Source organism: Enhydra lutris, unplaced genomic scaffold, assembly GCF_002288905.1.
Source record: "Enhydra lutris kenyoni isolate GAN:26980312 unplaced genomic scaffold, ASM228890v2 scaffoldscaffold39, whole genome shotgun sequence".
NCBI classification, from domain to species: Eukaryota; Metazoa; Chordata; class Mammalia; order Carnivora; family Mustelidae; genus Enhydra; species Enhydra lutris.
Genome location: NW_019154123.1, coordinates 1,399,869 through 1,415,276, shown reverse-complemented (window position 1 = coordinate 1,415,276; position 15,408 = coordinate 1,399,869). Strand labels below are relative to the sequence as shown.

The 15,408-nt window shown below is 32.8% G+C and overlaps 1 protein-coding gene across 2 annotated transcripts in view; it reads left to right on the top strand.

The window, feature by feature from the left end:
• Nucleotides 1-15,408, top strand: part of LOC111155185 (zinc finger CW-type and PWWP domain containing 2) — an 81,420-nt gene that overhangs the window by 28,821 nt on the left and 37,191 nt on the right. For both annotated transcript variants that reach the window (XM_022515283.1, XM_022515282.1), the window contains exon 3: nt 6,156-6,270. In XM_022515283.1, coding sequence (XP_022370991.1) covers nt 6,156-6,270 — 115 coding nt within the window. The remainder of the gene's footprint in view (nt 1-6,155; nt 6,271-15,408) is intronic.

Genomic DNA, 15,408 nt, shown 5'->3' with positions numbered 1-15,408 from the left:
CCAACCCCAAATTGTTGTGGTAGCAGTCAAAAAAAAAATTTTTTTTTTGCAATTTCTTTTCCATTCTCCACACCAATCTTTTCAATCCCAGAGAACCCAGAAGATGTGGGGAGAGACAGAGAAGCACATGGAGGGAAAGGAAAGGGAAAGGAAGACCACTTCTGCCTGAGTATGCTCCTAGCTTGTGGAGGACAGAAGCTCTAACTTAAACTGGAGTGTAGAATTTTATCTCTTAACGTGCGAGTAGACATTTTAGTTTTTGAAATTCAGGGGACTAAATAATTCTGGGACATTTTATTACTGGTTATCAGAAAAGTCACAAGAGCTGCAGTAGATTTCAGGAAAGGGTTAAGAAACCTCTAGATTCCATTCGATAGAGTGAGTTTGAATGACAGTTATTTTCTGCTGGAGTTTGAATCCTATTTTCAGTGCCCATTTGGTTTTTGAACAATCTTTGTTAAATCTAAAGTTAATTATCTTACTTGACTTTTGGCTGAAATGGTAAATGTAAAAGTTTTCATGCCTTTAAAAGGTAATTTTATTAAAAGCAAATTTTTATTTCTTAAGAAAAGGTTGGGGGCAGGGAACAATAGATTTTTGCCTTAGTTTGGACTTATTCAAGACAGCATTGTTTCCTTTGCCGAATTTTGTCCAAAATGTAAACCGTCAAGTTGAACGTTTATCTCATTAAATACTATAGTATTTTAAAATTCGACCTAATCACAATGTTATTACTATAATTCATTCAAGCATGATGTTCATTCATCCTTTACAAACTTTGCCCTAATAATTAGTATATGGAATAAATGTGTTATATTTGGTGAAATGCTGAGTCTTTATTTCTTTCTTGTCAATCCAGAAGCCTTTCCTTAGCATATTCCAGTTGAAAGATTATGATAATGTCTTAAACAGCTTAGTTTATGAAGATGATTACAAATAACCATTTTTTTTGGTAGCTTCTGCAGAAGGATTCCATTTACGTAACTGTGAATCACTTCAGCATGTCTTGAAAAATATGCAAACTCATTCAATTGAAAGTTTTATTTTAATTAGAGAAGACATTGCTTGTTCAGGTAGGAAATTTGGGTTTTCAAAAGTATATAAGATTACTATTATTATGTAATTGTCTTAGTATAATTGGCTAATACAGTTAGCTAAAGAAAGAAGCAAAAGTACACATACAGGAAAGAAAAAGAGCAAAGTTACCTTTATTAGTAGATGATTGTTTACCTGGAAAACCCATGGAACTCAAATAAAAAACCATTATAAGCAATAAGAAAATTCAATTATATGGCAGTTATAAAATTACTGTACAGAGTAACCAGTGTGAAAATATAAGGGGATTAAAAGTCCCCATTTATAATAGCAACAAAACATACCTGATACACTGGAATAAGCTTAAGAAGCATATGTAAGAGCTGTATAAATAAAACTTTGCTAAGAGACAGAAAATAAAACCTAAGTAAATGGAAAGATAAAATCCTCATCTTGGTTTAGAAAATTAAATACGGAAAGATATCAATTTTCCCTAAATTAATTTTAAAGCAATCTCAATTTTTAAAAAGAACTTAAGGTGAGTACTAAAATGTACAGGAAAATTAAATATAGAAGAGTGAGTTAGGCCTATAAAATGTAAAATTAAAATAAAACTCTAGTAATTAAGTAGTTTGGTACTAAAAGTGATTCAACAGACAAATAGAACAATATAAGGTCCAAAAACAGACTCCAGAATTCTTGGAAATACAGCTGGGTGGGTAAGGTTATACTCAAATCATTAAAGTTTATTATTTAATAAATTCTGTGAATACAAATGGCTAGCTACTTGGGAAAAAAATAAAGTAGAAGTATACCTCATACCTTGCACTCAAATTACTGCTGGAAGGATGAAAGATTTAAATGAACAAAAACGACAATACAAATATCTAAAAGATAAATTGTCAACGGGTGAAGATATTTGCAATACATGTAACAAAGGATTACTTTTTTAATTTATAAAAATCTCTTACAAACCATTAAGATAAAGACCAATATAATATGAACACAAGACTTGAACAATCATTCTGTAGAAAATAAAGTGACTTTTAAAAATGTGAAAAATTGATGGATAAGTTCCAGGATCGAATGTACAGCATGGAGACTAAAGTTAATAATACTATATTATAGACTTGCAAAAAAAAGTAGATCTTAAATGTTCTTACTACGTACACACTCACAAAAGTTATGTGAGTTTATGAAGGTAAGAGCTAACCCTATTTGTGGTAATGATTTTACAAGATATACATGTATCCAATCATGTTGTGCTCTTAAATTTACAGTTATATGTCAATTATATCTCAAAGCTGCAAAAGTATTTAAAATTTCTCATAGTTACGAAATTTAAGAAATGAAAATGATAATAAAAAAAAGAAATACCATATTTCCCTTAAAATATTGACAGAGATCTAAAAGTTTGGTAACAGAAGTGTTCTCCAAGATGTGAGGAAACATACTGTTTATGGTATTAAAAATTGTGAGTACCTCATTCAAGAGTGAATTCACAGTAACTTCCAAAATTTAAAATAGACATACTTCAAACCTAGTAATTCAACATCTAGGAAGTTATTCTTCAGTACACTTTCACATGGGCAAAGTGACCTATGGACAAATTTTTTTATTACAACATTATTTCAAATTGCATGGTATTAGAAATAACCTAAAATGTTCATTATTAGGACATTTGTCAAATAAATAATGATATATACATAGCATATATGTGGATATACATAGATATTATTTCCTCATTCCTTTGGTTATCTCTTCCAGTTCCTTGGCTTTAAATACCACGTGCATGTGAACAATTCCTAAATTTTATCTACAGTTCTGTTCTCTTTGCTGAATTCCCTTACCACCCTCCTCTTGGGATCTCCACTTGGATGTGGCAATAGATATTTTATACTCAATATATCTGAACTCTTGATAGCCTTCTTCTCAGTAGACAGCATTTCATCCTTCTACTAGCTCAGTCCCAAAGCCTTAAGAGTCATCTTCTCTTTCCCTTACAACCAGTTTCCAGCTGGACAAAAATCCCTTTTTCTCTACCTTCAAATTATGTCCAGAATCCTACCACTTTTCACCACGGCGGCTGCCACTACCCTGGTCTACACCACCTTCATTTCTTGCCTGGATTATTGCAGTAGCTGGTCGTCTTATATCTATGTGCCCCTGTATTGTCTATTCTGGTCAAAACAATCAGAGATTGTTTTAAAACATTGAATCAGGGGCACCTGGGTGGCTCAGTGGGTTAAACCTCTACCTTCAACTCAGGTCCTGATCCCAGGGTCTTGGGATTGAGCCCCGCATCGGGCTCTCTGCTCAGCAGGGAGCCTGCTTCCCTTCCTCTCTCTCTGCTGGCCTCTCTGCCTATCTGTGATCTCTGTCTGTCAAATAAATAAATAAAATCTTCAAAAAAAAAAAAAAAAAGCCAAACCTTTATCTTTAAAAAAAAAAAAAAAAAAAAGCCAAAACTTTAAAGCTTCAAAAAAAAAAAAATTGAATCAAATCAATTGTTATTCAAGCTCAGAACTGTGGAATGAAGCTCCCATTTTATTTAGAATGAAAGACAAATTCCCTACAGTGGCCTGAAAGAACCTCCATGATCTGACCCCTGTTAATTTTGTGACCTCATTTCCTGTCACTCTCCTTCTTCATTTAGTGTCAGCCAGCTTGGCTTCCTCAAAGCTTTTTGAATATACTTGTATTCTCCCACCTTAGAGTATTTTTTTCCTCTGCTTGGAGTACTCTTTCTTGGAATATTGATGTGGCTAACTCCCTGACTTCTTTCCTGTCTTTGCTCAGTGTCACCTTTCCAATGAGAGTTACCCTGACTACTTTATTGCCTTAACTTTTATTTATTACATAGAATTTATAACTTCTTACAGCATACTGTAAGCTTTATTGATTTGTTATGCTTATTATAGGTTGTCTGTTTCAGTGCCTAGAATGTCAGCTTTATCCATTTTCTTCAATGATAGGTCCCAAGGATTTAGAATATGTTGAATCAATCAATAAATGAAGTGATCTGCAAGACAAATTGAAAAACTCAAAAGTATATATAACTATTCACAACACTCTGTAAAATGACTATATTTATATAAATGATATGTTTGTAGATGCATACGATATCTCTGAAAGACTATGAAAGAAATTGGTAATAATGGGCACCTGTGGGAGAAACATTACCAGAAATGGGTAGGGAGGCACAGTCTACACTTTAGGATATGCACCTATCATTTCTTTAGTTGTAAAATATAATGCATAGCTGAGCCTAATTCTGGAATTCAAAATTCTTTATAAATAGTCTTAATTTTTTTTCTTTGAAGATGTTTAGTTGTGTCACCACTAGATGGCACATATTTACTGATAAATTCTCAAAGAATCTCCAACACAGATTTTTAAGAAAGTGTTTAGTTCCCCAAACTCACCAAAGTTTACTTTAGCTGTGTACAGTATTGGTTTTTCTCAAGAAATTTCCTTAACGTCAGTCATTTAGTGCCATATCAGCTTCTAGGCTATTTTTCAATAATTTTTTATTTAGCATCATTATAACATTTGAGTTGTAGGAAGATCTTAGATTTGCAGACACTAGCTTAGATATTCTTAGTTTATAGTTTCTAATGTTTTTTTGAATTGTATCTACCTATATTTTCATCTCTTTTTCTATTAATGAATAAAATGTAAATATTCTGTGCACAAAAGTAGATTTAAAATAATAGATTTTTGTTTGATTATATTGTTTGATGGCTTTTATATCAAATCAGTGTCCAGAACAACATGCAATTTAACAACCACTTTCTGATTGCTTACATTATACACAATGAGATTAGACAAATGGGTATTGTGGAGGACACAAAGATGAAATGCTGTTTATTGCCTCTGTCTTCAGGACCTTTCATTTTATGGGTGGGGGCAGTTATGAATACAAATAACTATAATACAAGTCAGAATGTAGTAAATGATTAAAAGAAAATATTAAGTGTAATGGAACAGATGGCTTATATTAATTTGGGAATTCTAGGAATAAGGTGGAATTTGAAAAGAGCTTTAAATATGTAGATGGTTTCATTCTCTGAATGAACTAAATAAGGTGTTACATAGATTTACATTTCTGTATAAAGTGAATTACATATCTGATCATTATATGCAGGTGGTAAATATGGAATTATGCAATAAAAACCTGTATTCTTTTTGATGGTACAGTTTCCAAAAAGAAAATGGTGGTATAGCATTTTATAAATTGTAATATTTATAAATTATAAAAAATTTTTCAGGCAAATTCTGGGTGCCTGGTTGGCTCAGTCAGTAGAGCATGCAGCTCTCGATCTTGGGGTTGTAAGTTCAAGCCCCAGGCTGGGCATAGAGATTACTTAATTTAAAAAAAAAATCTCTTTAGGCATATTCTAAAATAACATTGGAAAAATTATTGGACCAGATAATTTTTGTAGTCATTTTTAGCATAGAGACTTTTTTACTCTTGTTTCTGTTTCAAAATATTTTTTAAATTACTTTATATGTAGAAAAAGTACTGAATTCAAGTAGAATAATATTTATTGTGTGCTTAATAGGCCAGAAAACTGCCATCTTTTATTTCATTTAATACTTATGAAACTTTATGATGAATATACTGTTATCCACATTTTACAGATGAAGAAATTGGGGCAAAAGTTTAAGGAACTTGTATGAATATTTCACCTGCCTGTCATAACACAAAAGCTGGATGTGAATAGAATTAACTTTCTGACAATAAGAAGCCTGGCTTTTCATTTTATACCACTTCAGGATCATTGCTCTTAAAAGAGAATCAAATTATTCTAATAAGATGTATTAATACTGACTACTTTGTTACATTGTGGTCTTTTTGTGACTTTTTAAAGTGTGAAATGAATCATATTAAAATATTATCTTAGTGAATCAAGAATCTGACCCTTTGACTTTTAATGTACAAGATTTCCCCAACCTTGGTATACTCTAAAATAATAATAATCATATATAAAAGTCTAAGTAATATATGGTATAATGCTTCAATCAGATTAGTTCCAGCTCAACAGCTAAATCAAGTAGATATTAAAAAAAATAATATGTTTAGAAATGAGTCTCACTATTTTTCTGTGTTTCTTTAGCCAGAAAAATGTAAGAAAAAAAAGAAATGGTATAAAAGTGCACTACAAGAAGCCCGCCTCCTCTATGGATATTCCCATGAGCAAAGACTGGAAATGTGCCACCTATCCAAACAGGGTATATGAGCTTTTTTATTCTTTACCACCCCAACATGAGGATTTATTCAGATGCACACTTTCCAAAATATATTTGCACGTTTTAAAAAAAAAATCTCTCTCTCTCTCCATGGGGATATAATGTATCTTTGTCCCCTGAAAAAAATTTTTATATGGATTAATAGTATGTATTTTGCCCTTTGAAACTGTTTTCAGTGACTAAACATACATTCTATTTAAATGCAAGGGTTTTCATTAGCACTTCTATCATCTTCTTTACCCTTCAACTATCTACATAAGTTCTCTTGTGTATTTCAAAGTATATATTTCAAAATTAGAAGCTGTGGCCTTAAAACGTATTTCTGGGGTGAAACTTTGACTTGCATATGCTGCATTCTTTCAGAACAAAGTGTTTTTCAAAATGTTTTTGTTTTTAAAGAAATTCAAGGCAGAGATAACAATCTTCAACTTTTTTAATGAGGTGAAAAAATATAAGATTTCAAGTCATTTTCAGAGAAAGTTCTCTTGAATCATAAATATTATGGTTTGTACATAGCTTTTTAAATGGATTCATCATAGGAATTATAGTAGGTAGGACACACTTTTAACTCAATATAACTGTCACAGAAAAAATGATGATTTTGAATAAACTTAAATATGTTCTTAGTGATAATAATTATCATCTTAATTTCTAAAATGATCATCTTAAGTTCTAAAATAGATTATGGGAAGATCTATCATTTTAGCACTGACTGAATTTTAAAGTAAGCATGACTTTTTTTCTTTTTGGAATTTAATATATATTTTTTAAAACTTAGATGTGAGAACATTTTATTTGGGAAAAATTTAAATATTAACTTAGCTACCTAAGTTTAGATTTTAAAAGAAATTAGTAGATTTAAACATAGTGGAAAAGAATGACAAGCCCATTACTCTGGTTTACTCTGAAACTGAGAAAAGAGACATTTATTACCATAAATGTGATTTTATTCCTTGTGCTGAAAATATGTCTTAGTTTATTATCCGTAAAGTTTGAACTCACTGTATTGTCATGCATACAATTTTATTATTTACACAGAATATACATTTTTCTTGTATAACCAAAATAAACTTTGAAATACTAATTTTTTTAGTTTTTAATATGAATATCTTGAAGTAATATAGTCAGTTATTTTTTAAAGTTTATTGTAACCATTCCACATTAGCAGTAGACACACTCAATAAATATGGAACTATGTCTTTGTTGTTGTATATGCTAGCATATTTATGTCTGGGTCCTTTGATATTCTTGCTTGTCTAGAGAATATGGAGAGGGGTTATTTCTCATTGGTTTTGCAGCAGACCCATTTTCTTGTTGAAAATCTGATGATTTTTGCATGCAGAATTTGATGTAATTCAGTCTGATTATAGACAGTCCTATGCCTAAAGACTTGATTCTTATCCCTGAAGAAGCCAGAATGGAAGGGCATGAAGACACTTCCAGGAATTCAGCCTTTGCCATAATAGGCTCACTCACTTCTTATTCTTTACTATCTCCAAAATAGACACTATAGTCCTTGCTTAGTTTCCAGGGTAAACTCTAGTACATATTCAGCTTCTTACTTTGTTTCAAAGTTATTTTGAGAGGTAATTAGCCATTATTCAGATATTTTACAAAGATCTTAGAGACAAACAACCTATTTTACCCCAGCTACTTTGAGGACTTCTTTAACCCAAAATGTCTTCTTCCAACCCAGAAATAATGACTAGTAATTTCATGGCTAAATTCTTCCTACCCTATAGAAATTGGCACACTATTATATTTGATGTAGCTCTTTCATTGTTGAAATCTTCAAGTTCAGTAAATTATATGTAAAAAATATAGACCCATTTCATATGGTGTTTAGTTTTATGAGAAACTGCCAAACTGTCTTCCAAAGTAGCTGCATCATTTTTTCATTCCCACCAGAAATGAATGATAGTTCATGTTCCACATAGTTGCCAACATTTGGTGTTTTCAGTATTGTGGATTTTGGCCATTCCATGAGGTCTGCGGTGGTACCTCATTGATGTTTTCATTTGCCATTCTCTAATGACATGATAATGAACATCCTTTCATATGCTTATTTGCCGTCTATAAATCTTCTTTGGTGAGGTATCTGTTTATTGCCTGCTTTTTAATTCAGTTGCTTATTTTCTTATTGTTGAGTTTTAAGAATTCTTTGTATACTTACAGCAGCATTATCAACAATAGCCAAACTATGAAAAGAGCCCAAATGTCCATTGACTAATAAATGGAACAAGCCGATGTGGTATATAGATCTACAATGGAATATTACTCAGCCATCAAAAAGAATGAAATCTTATCACTTGCTTTGATGTGGATGGAACTAGAGTATGTTATGCTAAGCGAAATAAGTCAGTCAGAGAAAGACAAATACCATGTGATCTCAGTCATATGTGGAATTTAAGAAACAAAACAGATGACTATATGGTGGGGGGAGAAAGAGAGAGGAAGGGAAACAAACCATAAGAGACTTTTTTTTGAACATTGTAATTTCTTTTTTTTTTTTCAGTGTTATGTTAGTCACCATATAGTATGTCATTAGTTTTTGATATAGTGTTCCAAGGTTCATTGTTTACTTATTAACACCCAGTGCTCCATGCAATACGTGCCCTCCTTAATACCCATTGCCAGGCCAACCCATCCCCTCACCCACCTCCCCTCTAAAATCCTGTTTGTTTCTTGGAGTCCACAGTCACCATAAGAGACTCTTAATGATAGAGAACAAACTGAGGGTTGATGGAGGGAGGTGGGTGGGGCATGGGATTAAGGAGGGCACTTGTTCTGATGAGCACTAGGTGTTGTATGTAAGTGAAGAATCACTGAATTCTACTCCTGAAATCAATATTGCACTGTGTGTTAGCCAAGTAGAACTTAAATCTGAGAAAAAAAAAAAAAAATGAAGAGAGAGAAGCAAAAAAAAAAAAAGTTCTTTGTATATTTCAGATCACAGTCCTTTGTCAGATATTTTGTAAATACTTTTTTCCACTCTGGATTATCTTCTCATTCACTTGATAGTGTTCTTTGCAGAGTGGAAATTTTAATTTTAATGGAATCCAGCTTATTAATTATTTCTTTTGGGGATCTTGCCTTTGATGTTATATCTGAAGTCATCTGCATACCTCAGGTCATCTACATTTTCTCTTATGTTGCCTGCTAGGAGTTTTATAGTTTTACATTTTTCATTTAGATATGTGATTTTGAGTTAATTTTTGTGAAAGGTGTAAAGTCTTATCTAGATTAAGTTTTTTGACATGTAGATATCTAATTGTTCAATCTGTTTTTGAGCTCTCTATTCTGTTCCATTGATCTGGGTTTTTAAAATTCTTTTCCCAATATTACATTGCAATGATTATTGTAGCTTTAGAGTAAGTCTTAAAGTCAGGTAGGGCCAAGTCCTCTGACTTTGTCCTTCAGTATTGTGTTGGCTATTCTAGATCTTTGTCCCTTCATGTGAACTTTATTTTTTTATTTTTTATTTTTTTAGTTAACATATAATGTACAGGTCGATGAATCATCAGACTTACACAATTCATAGCACTCACCATAGCACATACCCTCCCCCACTTTAGATTGAGTTTGTTGATATCCACAAAATAACTTGTTGGGATTTTCATTGAAATTACACTGAATCTTTAGATCAAGTTTGAAAGAACTGACATTTTGACAATACTGAATCTTCCCATCCATAAATATAGAATATACCCAAATTTGTTTAGTTCTTTGATTTTGTTCATCAGAGTGTTGTAGTTTTCCTCGTATAATCTTGTCCATATTTTGTTAAATTTTGCCTAAATATTCCACTTTGGGGGGGGCGGGCACTAGTGTAAATGGTAATGTGTCTTTAATTTCAAATCCTGCTTTCTCAGTTTGGTAAATAGGGAAGTGATTGACTTTTGTTTGTTAACCTTGTGCCCTGCAATCTTGCTATTATCACTTATTTGTTCCAGGAGTATTTTTTCTTATTATTCTCTTTTGGATTTTCTACATGGATGATCGTGTCATCTACTAAGAAAGGCAGTTTTATTTCTTCTCAGTCTATACCTTTTATTTCCTTTTTTTCTCGTATTGCATTAGCTAGGGGTTTCAGTACAATATTGAAAAGAGTGGTGAGGTGAGAAGATCTTTGACTTATTCCTAATCTTAGTGGAAAAGCTTTGAGTTTCTCACCATTAAGTATGATGCTAGCTGTAGGATTTTTATAGATTCTCCTTATCAAATTGAGGAAATTTCCCTTTATTCCTGGCTTGCTGAGAATTTTTATCATGAATAGGTGTTGGATTTTGTCAAGTGCTTTACCTGCATCTATTGATCTAATCATGTGACTTTACTTTTTTAACCTGTTGATGTCACAGATTACATTAATTGATTTTGAATATTGAATCAGCCTTGTATACCTCAAATAAACCTCACTTGTTTGTGGTGTCTAATTCTTTTTATACATTGTATTTGATTTGTAATATTTTATTGAGGGTTTTTGCATCTATATTCATGAGAGAAATCAATCTGTAGTTTTCTAGTAATGTCTTTATTTGGTTTTGGTATACTGGCTTCCGTGAGTGAATTAGGAAGTATTCCCTTTGCTTCTATCTTCTGGAAGAGTTTATAGAGAATTGATATAATTTGTTTCTTAAATGGTTGGTAGAAATCACCAATGAACCCATCTGTGCTTGGTGCTTTCTGTTTTGGAAGGTTATTATATTAATTTAATTTTATAAAAAGATACAGATTATTTATTCTTGTGTCACTTTTGGGAGATTGTGTCTTTTAAGGAATTGGTCCATTTCATCTAGGTTATCAGATTTGTGGACATAGAGTTATTTACAGCATTTCTTTATTATCCTTTTAATATCTTGGGATCTGTAATGATGCCCTCAGTTTCATTTTTTGATATTAGTAATTTATGTTTTCTCTCTTTTTTCCTTAGTTAGACTGGCTAGAGTCTTGATTTTATTGATCTTTTTAAAGAAACAGTTTTTGGTTTTATTTCCTCCATTAATTTCCTATTTTTTCTTTTATTGATTTCTGCTCTAGTTTTTATTTCTTTTGTTTACTTCATATTTAACTTGCTTTTCTTTTTCTAGTTTCCTAAGGTGGAAGTTCATCTTATTGATTTTAGGTCTTTGTTCTTTCATAATATTTGCATTTTAATGCTATAAATTCCCCTCTAAATACTGCTTTCACTGCATCTTACAAATTTTGATAGACTCTATTTTCATTTTCATTTAGTTCAAAATATTTTTAAATTTCTCTCAAGATTCTTCTTTGATCTATATGTTATTTAGGAATGCATTGTTTAATCTCCTAGTATTTGGGATTTTCTAGTTATCTTTCAATTTTTCTATTCTAGTTTAATTCTACCGTGGTCTGAGAGCAGACTATTGTATGTTATCTATTTTTAAAAATGAGTTAAAGTATACTTTATGGCCCAGAACATAGTCTGTCTTGGCGAATGTTCCAAGTGAGCATGAGAAGAATGTATATTCTGCTGTTGCTGGATTAAGTAGTCTATAGATGTAGATTATATTCAGTTGATTGCCATTCATTGATTGATGGTGTTTTCCTCTTATCTGCACTTTCGCTTTCCATGGTTTCAGTTATTCGTGGTTAGCTGTGGTCTGGAAGCAGATGATCCTCCTTTGATGTATCATCAGAAGGTCAATAGTAGTCTAACCCTATGTCACAATGCCTGTGTCATTTGCCTCACTTTCATCTCATCACGTAGGCATTTTGTCTCACATCTTAACAAGAAGGATGAGTATAGTACAATAAGATATTTTGAGAGAGTTAGGGACCCATTCACATAACTTTTGTTACAGTATATTGTTATAATTGTTCATTAGTTATTGTTGTTAATCTCTTACTCTGCCTAATTTATAAATTAAACTTTATCATAACTATGTATATATAGGAAAAACAGTACATATAGGGATTTATTACTATCCATGGTTTTAGGCATCCACTGGGGATCTTGGAATCTATCCCCCCACAGATAAAGGGGAACTACTGAGTGTCATTACTGATTTTCTGCTTGCTGGACCTGTTCATTTCTGCTGAAGTCTCCAATTATAATAGTGAGTTCATCTGTTTCTCCTTGAGTTCTATCAATTTTTGTGTTACATGCCTTGACACTCTGTTGTTAGACACATTCATATTAATAATCATTATGTCTTCCTGGAGTAATGATGACTTTGTTATAAGGTAATGCTCCTCTTTATCCCTGATAACTTTGCTTGCTATGAAGCCTGCTCTGTCTGAAATTAATATAGCTACTCTTATTAAAATAGCTTTCTTTTGATTAGTGTTAACATGGTATATCCTTCTGTATCTTTTTACTTTTAACCTCTATGTGTCTTTATACTTAAATTGAGTTTTTTTGTAGATAGCATATAATTACTCCACTCTGACAGTCTTTGTTTTTTAACTAGTATATTTAGACCATTGAAATTTAAAGTGGTTATTGATAGAGTTGGATTAATAGCTACCATTTGTGTTACTGTTTTCTATTTGTTTTCCTTTTTCTTTGTTCCTTTTTCTTTTACTCTTTTTTTGCCTTTTGTGTTTTTGTTTGTGTGTTTGTTTGTTTAGAGAGGGAGAGAGAGACACAGGGGTCTAGAGAAGGAGGGAGAGGGAAAGAGAGAATCTTAAGCAGGCTCCATGAGCATGGAGCCTGATATCACAATCCAGAGATCATGACCTGAGCCAAAATCAAGAGTCAGACACTTAACTTACTGAGCCACCAAGGCGCCTCATCTTTTTATGGGTTTTTTCCTCCATCTTTTTGGTTTTAATTGAGTATTTTATATGATTTTATTTCCTCTTTTATCATATCAATTATGCTTTCTTTTTAACTTCTTTAGGGAAAAAAATTTTAGGAAAATGTTTTTCCTAAATTCAACACACTGTTGCCATTATTATTATTTTGAACAAATAGTTTTCAGTTAGTTAAAGAATAAGAAAATTTAAAGTTTATATTTTACTTTCATTTAGTCATTCTCTGATGCTCTTCCGTTATGTCAACCCAAGTTTCCGCTCTATATCATTTTCCTTTTCTCTTTTAACATTTCTTGCAAAGTAGGTCTACTGGTAACAAATCAATTTCTCAAATTCTCTCTAGTGTATTTGCCTTTATTTTGAAGGATAATTGCACAGTGACCAGAGTTCTAATTTGGTGTTTTTTCCTCTTAACACTAATCACTCCACTCCAAAACTCCACCCTCCTCTTATTTGCATGGTTTCTGAGAGGACCTGAATGAAATTCTTGTCTTTGCTCCTTTATTGATAAGGCAACGCCTACCACCAGGCTTCTTTCAAGAATTTTTCTTTATCTTTGGTTTTCTATCTTTAGCTTTTATTCTGCTTATTGTTCTCTGAGCTTACTGGATCTTGATTTGGTGTCTGACACTCATTTGGGGGAAGTTCTCTGTCATTATTGCTTCAGGTATTTCTCCTGTTCCTTTCTATTTCTTTTCCTTCTTGTATTCCAATTACACATATATTATACTTCTGGGGTTTTCCCATAGATCTTGAATATCCTGTTCTTTTTTTCCCAGTCTTTTTTCTCTGTGCTTCCAGTTTTAGAAGTTTATATTTTATATATCATCAAACACACAGATTGTTACCTCAGCTATGTCCTACCAATGAAACTATGAAAGGTATTCTTCATTTTTGTTATAGCATTTTTCATCTCTGGCATTTCTTTTTTAATTATTATTTCTTGGAATTTCTATCTCTTTGGGGTGCCTGAGTGGCGCAGTAGGTTAAGCTTCTGCCCTTGGCTCAGGTTCCAACCCTGCATCAGGCTCCCTATTCAGCAGGGAGTCTGCTTCTCCCTTTCTCTCCGCCCCTGCCCCCCAGTGATGCTCATGCTCTCTCTCTCTCTCAAATAAATAAATAAAGTCTTTAAAAAAAAAAAAGGATTTCCATCTCTCTGCTTACAGTACCCATTTGTTCTTGAATGTTCCCTACTCTAACACTGGAGACTTTGAATTTAAAACGACTATGTTCAATATACTCAGTCTGATCATTCCAACATCTAGGACATATATGGGTCTGTTTTTGATGTTTGATGCTTGCTCTGTCACTTCAAATTGCTTTTTGCCTTTTAGTATGCCTTGTTTTGTGTATATATATATATTTTTTTTATATTTATTTATTTATTTATTTGCAGAAGGGCAAACATGATGTACCAGGTGAAAGAAACTGTGGTACATAGGCCTTTACGAGTGTAGTGGTGAGGCATGTGGGGCTGGGGCAGGCAGTCTACAGTTCTACGATTAGGTCTCAGTCCTGGACTTTGAACTGCGCAAGTGCTTCTCACCTTTTTTACCCCCTTACATGGCACATGACAGTTAAAGGGGAGCTAGAGTTGGATAGTTCCCTTCCCCCACATGGAAGACTACAGCAGGCTAGATTTGTTTCCTTCCCGCTAATTAGTTAGGCTCTGAAAAAAAACACAATAGGTTAGGCTCTGGTAAAACAGTTTCTCTTGAGGGCAAACTGCTAAGAACTGAATGCCCTAGCATATTTCAAAAAGGTTCCTTTTTTTTTCCCCACTGAGGAAGCACAAAGGTATTTTTCTCCAGTCTTCACTCTGAGAACCTGATAGAACTCCTGTAGGTAAACTCACAGAAGTGTGCTTCCCTTCTGCATGACTGGGTCCCCCTAGAATTTCTATCTCTCAGCTTGTTCACATTGAGGCTCCAGCAATTCATCAATTATACTTCATGAGTTCCTACCCCAGCACTAGTTCCTGTGGAGGTTTCTGCTCCATTAAGTTGTGATTCTTTCTATTCGCCTGTCTCCAAATTTGGGGGCAGTGGTTTGCTCTGTGACCTCACTTCTCTAAGGGAATCTAAGAAGAGTTATTGATTTTCAATTTGTTTAGCTTTTTACTTGTTGTGAGGATGGAGTGTGACTTCCAAGCTCTTTACATGCCAGATAAGCAACTGGACTGTCCTCTACCTTTTTAAGAAAATGCTTTCTTTCAGCTGTCATCTTTAAAGAAACATAGACTGACAGATTTTCTGAGGCCATGAATGGACAGGCTTTAAAAATTTATATTTTAAAAAGGAACCATTGATTTGTGTTCATATTTGTACTCCTCCCTAATATGCT